Source organism: Aricia agestis, chromosome 22 (genome assembly GCF_905147365.1).
Source record: "Aricia agestis chromosome 22, ilAriAges1.1, whole genome shotgun sequence".
Classification (NCBI taxonomy): Eukaryota; Metazoa; Arthropoda; class Insecta; order Lepidoptera; family Lycaenidae; genus Aricia; species Aricia agestis.
The window spans coordinates 4,209,242-4,217,366 of NC_056427.1; the positions used below are offsets into that span (position 1 = coordinate 4,209,242).

Here is an 8,125-nt window from a genome sequence, read left to right on the forward strand (position 1 = left end):
GGCACCGTAGTATCGACGTTCGGTAAAGTTTTTGTAAAAAAATTACTCCGAATAAAAATATTTTTGATTTTGATTTTGATTTTGATTTTGAGCCTACCTGCAAGATTAACAATATGAGGACCCCACTGTAATTTACTATCAAGTGTTATACCTAAGAATACAGTGGTGTCTACCAAATTCATCTTCTCATCATTCAATAGTACATTGGTTTGGACTTGCCTAACATTGGGCAAAGTGAACTTTACACATTTAGTTTTACTGGAATTTAAAAGTAAGTTATTAGCATTAAACCAATGTACTATTTTTGAGAGAGCACTGTTTACCTCGTCGTAATTTGACTGTTGTCGCTTCACTTTAAAAATAAGTGAAGTGTCATCAGCAAAAAGTACTCCTTCATTTTCCTTAACAAGGTAAGGTAAGTCATTTATATAGACGAGAAAAACAAATGGGCCTAAAATAGTGTGGGACACCTAATTCTATTTTGGTTCCATTGGACCTGTTACCGTTTACTTCAACCCTTTGAGTCCTGTTTATAAGGTAAGAAGTCAAGAGGCTAAGAGCTGAGTCCTTTATGCCATAGTGGCGCAATTTCCTAATCAATGTAGCATGATCCACACAATCGAAGGCTTTGGAGAGGTCGCAAAAGACACCTAGAGCGTCCTGCGACTCCTCCCAAGCTTGAAATATACTACAAAAGAAGACCTATACCAGCATCCGTTGTGGATCGACCCTTAGTAAATCCGTATTGATTGTCATGTAATAAATTGTTTGAATTAAAATGTACCAATAATTGTTTTAAAATTATTTTTTCAAAAATTTTACTAAGAGTTGTAAAATCGATATAGGCCTATAATTTGTTGGGTCAGATTTAATTCCCGCTTTAAATAATGGTACAATCTTACTGTGCTTCATTAAGTCAGGAAAAACACCACTCTTTATGCAGTCATTGAAAATCATTGCAAGATGAGGAGCTATGATGTCAATTACAGATTTAATAATTTTTGTAGACATTCCCCAGAGATCAGTAGTATTTTTGACATTCAGCAATTTAAATGTATCAACAATGTCTCTGGGGTTAATTTCCCTAAACTTAAAATTGACATCACATTCCTTTACATTGTCTCTGAGTAGCTTTTCAGCAGCTTCAGGTGAGGAATTTAGATTTTTGGTAGTTGAGACCGGAATGTTAGCAAAGAATTTTTCAAAGACCGTCGCAACTTCTAGATTATTAGAAATTGTCGCAACTTCTAGATTATTAGAAAAAAAAAATATAATAGACTAATGAAAGAACAATAATTCACTATTACGGAATGTTTGAAAAACATGGCTGAAAATTTATTGAAGCAACTGAGTTACGCTACTGTCTACTTATTGATACAAAAACTATTTCTGGAAAGCCAAGACAAACGGTCACCCATCCATTGTCAAACCGATGTCGTGTCGCTTAACATTTATTAACTACTCAACGCCTAAAATAGACTTGACGATTAAATTAATGAGTGGCCATTAATTAGTAGCCTTCGTTTACTGTTTTTGTTAATAAATTATGCCTAATTTATTTTATCAGGGTAAATTAATCTTTGAATTTAATTTTGAATATAATAGATAGTATAATGATAGCTATTTAAAAACGAGGAAAATATCCGTAGGTACTTAATATTGTATTTAGAATCTGTAAGTGTCTATTTACGTTTACATAGCTAAACCAATTTTGATGAAATTTTGCAATCATTTGTTGTTTCGACAAGGATGTAACTTAGTTTTATGTTGAAAAATACAGCTTGAGTGAGATGAAAATTTTTCCTCTTTTAAATCAATACTTTTGGAGAAACTTATTTTAACCCTAAAAAATTTGGTCACACACCAAGACCAAAACGCGTTTGCGACCCGTAAAAAAAAGTAGCCTAAGTAGCCTAAGCTAAAGGCCAACTTGTCAAGTCCTATTATTAATGGTTTTATTCAATGAATTTGCTAGCCATTCATTCAAAATATAGCAGATTCAACTATCTAGTTGAATCTGCTATTTAATATTATTGAAGTAACTGCAGTCATCTGACTGTGACTTATTATACCAAAAGGTCCATAGTAAAATATATCTTTAGTATGTATATAAACTAACGTAGTAACTATATTTATTCTGAAATCGCGGAATTCTGTCTGTAGCGGTCATTGGGAGTCAATGACCGCTACAGACAGTATTTCATCATTTTCCTTAACAAGGTAAGGTAAGTCATTTATATAGACGAGAAAAAGAAATGGGGCTAAAATAGATCCCTGTGGGACACCTAATTCTATTTTGGTTCCATTGGACCTGTTACCGTTTACTTCAACCCTTTCAGTCCTGTTTATAAGGTAATGAAGAATTCTGTCTGTAGCGGTCATTGACTCCCTGTCAAAAAACTTGTCATTTTCTATTATTTTTTTTTTACAATTATTACCTACTAAAAATTATTGAAAACGCTTAAACCAAATTTGCGCTACTCTCACCGATATACTGCGTTAGGTCCATGAACATCACAAATTTTTTTCGCGGCTTGTGTTGCATTTTTACCTTTTTTGTAATAAAATTTTAAAACGTATCGAATTTCTTCATTAGAATCACTCATTTTAACAATTTTTTTTTCTATCGACGCTTCACACCACGTCAGTCTGGCCCCGTAGTAAGTACCTGAAGGACTTGTGTTACAGGTACCAGACAACGGATATATATTTAATACTTTTTATACTATACATATATTTAAGAAAAACAAATGAAAATCTCACATTTACCTAATTTTTCATTTCTGTAAAATTAAAATTCTTTAATGATACCAAAATCAGCCAGATACAATTGGTATAGCCCAAGAGATTTTATGACAAGTTCATACATACTGTAATTCGAAAAGACTTTTTCCCAAATCCATTATATGTATAGAGGTATGCTGTGATATTTTAATTTAATATTATTATACACTTACTTGTAATTTGATTTATATATCAATGCAAAAAAAATGATATTTTACTTTAATATTTCAATTTTTTTTCTTTGACACAAAAATTATCTGCGCAATACAGTAACACGAAATTTTACAAATTAAAATGACCTTTTAATATAAAATGTTATGCATATTTATTTCGCTTTTTCCCCACTCCAGTTTTTGTGTTTATTTAATTTTCCATTTTAATGGTATTTTAATTTAAGTACAAAAAGAGTGATAAACAAATAAAATATTATATCAAAATATTTTTATTGGCACTTTATTTCGCACTAAGAATTTATTTACAGGATGAAGTCAAATGGACTCACTATTTAAGTATTTCAGGCGGCAAAAAGTCCTAAAACAACCTGAATCTTATATCTTTAAACGAGCAATTCTTGTATGTATATATATATATATATATATATATATATATATATATATATATATATATATATATATATATATATGGCAATTATATATATATTATATATATATATATATATAATTGGAATCTCGGAATCGGCTCCAACGATTTTCATGAAATTTAGTATATAGGGGGTTTCGGGGGCGATAAATCGATCTAGCTAGGAATCATTTTCAGAAAATGTCTTGTTATTCGTGTTTTAGCGATAATCGATAAACTGAAAAATATGACTCTTCCTGACATCTATTGGCGAATAATTTAATACTATTTTGTAAGCTAACTAATTGTTTTAACGACCAGCAGATGGCGTTATTAAATAACACGAAGTCAACGAGTGTTTGCTATACCGAGCAAAGCTCGGTCATCCAGGTACTAATTATTATTGACTGAATCACTCATAGAACATAATATTTGGAAACAAATATTTTTAGATTTTCTGTTACTCAACCCCTAAATTTACAACCCCCTCCCCTATTATCTAAGGCACATAACACGAACGTTAAAAGCTAATAATAATATAATCTGTATTCAGGCTTAATTTTATTTTTGATCATAATTGACACCCTGTATAAGGTATTTTGGTAATGACTGTACATGAATAAATTAAGTGACATGTCATTTTAATTTTACCTTCAATATTTGCTTATATATACCTTGTAACCATCTCACATTGCATACAACCAGGTACTCTTTCTAATCACTGCATCCAACTCCATAACAGGTCAGTAATTTTTTTTTTATGAAATAAGGGAGTCAAACGAGCAAACGGGTCACCTGATAGAAAGCAACTTCAGTCGCCCATGGACACTCGCAGCATCAGAAGTGCGTTGCCGGCCTTTTAAGAGGTAATAGGGGAGGGTAGGGATGGGAAGGGAAGGGAATAGGGGAGGGTAGGGAAGGGAATAGGGTAGGAAATTGGGCCTCACTTGGGTAAACTCAATCACTCGGCGAAACAAAGCGCAAGCGCTGGTTCACGCCGGTTTTCTGTGAGAACGTGGTATTTCTCCGGTCGAGCCGGCCCATCCGTGCCGAAGCATGACTCTCACACGTCAAAAATGTGTATGAAAATTGTTGATTCGAATCGATGTTAAGTTTTGTGTATGTTGCCTGAGGTTTTGCTCAAATGTAACAAACACTGTAATAGTTCAGTAAAATTTACTATATTACTATTCATATTTAAATATAATCGTGGGAATGTCAAAAATGAAATCTAAAATAGCGCTATTTTAGATGTCTAAAGTGTCAAAAACCGTTGAAATCGAAAATCGAAATCGATATCAGTTTCGGGAGTACATTGAATCGATATTGAAGCCAAAAATATAGTTTTTAGAATTTTTGTGTGTTCATCAATCGTCAATCATTTCGACGGTTGAAATGTGATAATAATAATAGCCCCCACACCGGTTTCAGTGGTGGCCGGTTTCATTGAAACCAGGCCAGCTACGCAAGAGTAATTTTAATAGTGCCCAAGTGTGTGCACATTACACAAGAGCACTCTCTATTCCTTTACTCTCATAACCTAGTGGGAGTTGGGACGGAAGACCGACACGACTGGCGAGAGATCAGGCGCAGGACCAACTTTTTACATGCCCATCCGACGCATGGATCATCTTACTCGTCAACAATCAGGTGATCAGCCTGCATTGTCCTAATCAAACTTCGAAATAACATGTTTCCAACGCGGGAATTGAACCCACGACCTCCGAGTCCGAGTCAAGAGCCGCGCTCTATACCACTAGACCACGGAGGCGAAATGTGATAAGTTACAAACGGGTAGACGGTTTATTAGTATGTTATTCTTCGACAGATACAATGAAACTTCTTCTGTTGTTCGTGTCGTGCGTGGCTTTGGCTGCAGCATACCAGGACCTTGATGACAATTACTACGGGAAGATATTGAGCGAGAAAGCCGCTTTGGAGAACTTTTACAAGTGCCTGATAGACCAGGCCCCATGCAATGACTTCGGGAATCACGTCAAAAGTACGTTTTAAACCGACATAAAAAATTAAGTTCTCATTATAGGTCTACCAGAATCAGATGGCAAAAAGTGAGAAAATAAATTGACTCTAGCAATTCCGGGGTGATAGGAATAAAACATTTTGATCATTTTTTTCCTTAACCGGCTTACTCTGTGTGTGAAACTTGCAAATATAAAAATTTATCCAATGATCAAGGATATTTTTTGAAAATCTGCCATCAAAATTAGGCATCAGATTCTGGTAGACCTATACTCATGCTTACTTGCTCTATGTGTCTGTATTCACTTTGATTAGAGCATGTGATTAGTGCAGGTGTTTAGTTCTTTGAAGAAATTATAGGACTTGCACTAATCAGTCGCAGTCCACAGCGACTGATTAGTGCAAGTTCTTTATTATCTCCTTATCACTAATCACATTGACTAATGCGAGTGCAAGTGATTAGTAAACAGGAGAAAGCCCTTAAAAAAACAGCCTATTATTATTAATACAAAGAGTTTATACTATAGAAAATCTAATATTTTCAAATAAAGCGAACGAAAATGGCTTAAATTTTAAGGAGCCGATAATATTGGATGTATTTATGAAGAACAACCAACCTTATTGGCATACCTAAACCAAAGAATTCTATTTAAACTGACCTAAACTTACACGTATTTACATATAAAATTTTGTGTTTTGGTGAACACCTATGAAACATACGCCAATCAATAGAGAAGATGTTTACAAACAATAAATATTATTTGACAAAATGTTAAAATGATATACTTTCTGAATTACTTCAGTCAGAAAACGTAAAATAATTTTATTTCAGTTAACCGTTTCCGTGCGGATGTCACCGATAGGCATCATGGGTAGCTTTTCTGTATGTCGGGTGACGCCCGAAAGGAGATAAAATGTTTACCTGTAAAACTATGATGAAATTACATTTTTCAGAGGTTTCCCCTCAATAAAAGTGGCTTTATTTGTCACGTATTTTACGTGTACAGTGTTAGTTTTAGGATATTGCATAAAAACTTACACTTCAGGAGTCCTAAACATTTTATAAATATATAACGCCAACACCAGCAAAATCTCACATCAACATAATTTATTCTTATAACTAACTAGCAGCCCGCCCCTGCTTCGCACGGGTATGAAACAAACATTTCTAAAGTTGGTGGTGTTATTAACCCGGCGAGAGTGTGGTGAAAAAATGTAACAAGGAGTATGTGGCAGGGTATGACATACCCGCTTACAATATTTGCTGTAAAACTAGATTTTTAAGAAAGAGCGCTAAATTCAGTTAAGTATGCATGTATTCTGGTTTCGTTTTGTAGCTCGCGGATCAATTTTTTTGACGCAGTTACTCTTTCTTAGTTTTTATTATTCGTAGAATACATCATTTCCTTTTTTAATTTGATTTGTTTAATTCAGATATTTCATTCAAAAACTACCACTTAAACGTTTATTTGTTTATAAAATGCTATAAAAAGTAGATACATTTTTTGGCGTTATACATGACTAGCATGTAATATCCCGTTCTACAATAAAACGAAAATAAATTGATCAATATAGCCAAAGGTTTACAACACCTGATAAAAATAAGTTACTCACCTTCCATTTCTGTTTGTACACGTAAATAATCACTTTTAAATACTTGAAATGAACTATAATTCCGTTCACGTTCGCTTTTGGGACGCTACTAAAATAAAAACAATTGGAAACAGACGAAACAGCGATAAATTACAATCCCTGGCGGGTGGCGCCCGAGAGGAGATATCAAAGTTCCTGGCGGAAGGTGCCTCAGAGGAGATACGAAATATTTGTTCGCAGTCAGGCGCGTGAAATTGCCAAAAATGACACCGCACTGAATCGGTTAAACAACCTGAAATATTTAAAAAGTATATAATTTATGACATTTTGTCACAGAATATATTATGTTGTTTTAAATTATTTTTTCCGTCGATTGACGTATGTTTTAAAGGTGTACACGAAAATAAACTTATGGTATGCCACGCTCCATACAAAAAGGTTCGAACTCTTTTGCAAGTTAACTAGAAAGGCGCCATTTTACACACCTGTCAGGCTCCTTCTAGAGTAGATTATATTAGCTAATATGTATTTATTATTTATTTTTTGAATGTTAAATGTGAATGTCTCGTTTTCAGCTCACATGGTCGAATTCTTTGGGGACGGCTGTGAAGAGTGCGACGACCAACAGAAACACTTCTCTCACTTGCTGCTGATGATCGTCAAAAACGACTACCCAGACATGCTAAAGGCCATTGAAGATAAATATGACTTAAATTCTAACGCCAATAACGTGGATGAAAAGTTGAAAAAATTTTAAGTGGCAGTCAACAAATTCGTTTGTTAAATATAAGTCATGCACAAGTTGAAGATCGCTGGTAAAAACTGGAGGGAACTATAGATGCGTGGATAGTGGGTACTATCCAATAACGTTCAATAGCTACCAATCACGTAACCGTCAGATCACTGATCGACCAATAGCGTGTCCCCGCGTGAGCACCTGCACCCTCCTCCCCCACCAACAAGACTCGCAACAAACACTTATAGGCATTCCCCATTACTTCCAGTTTGGCCAGGAGATTTAAAACTTGTGCGTGACGTTTATAACGCCTTAACTTTTGAAATAACTACGAACTACAGCTTACTAGATAAATATCCAAGATAGTGCATGAAAATAATATTATGTTCATAATTTACTATTTTTATTAATTTATAAAGGTAATAAAATACAACCAAAATAATATTAATTTCA

The 8,125-nt window shown here is 34.1% G+C and overlaps 1 protein-coding gene across 1 annotated transcript; it reads left to right on the top strand.

Moving 5' to 3' along the window:
• Nucleotides 1–5,140: 5,140 nt before the first annotated feature.
• Nucleotides 5,141–7,836, top strand: LOC121738157. Its single transcript, XM_042130047.1, has 2 exons — nucleotides 5,141–5,365; nucleotides 7,512–7,836. Exons 1-2 carry the CDS (start codon nucleotides 5,197–5,199, stop codon nucleotides 7,691–7,693), a joined length of 351 nt encoding a protein of 116 aa, XP_041985981.1. The 5' UTR covers nucleotides 5,141–5,196; the 3' UTR covers nucleotides 7,694–7,836.
• The last annotated feature ends 289 nt before the right edge of the window (nucleotides 7,837–8,125 follow it).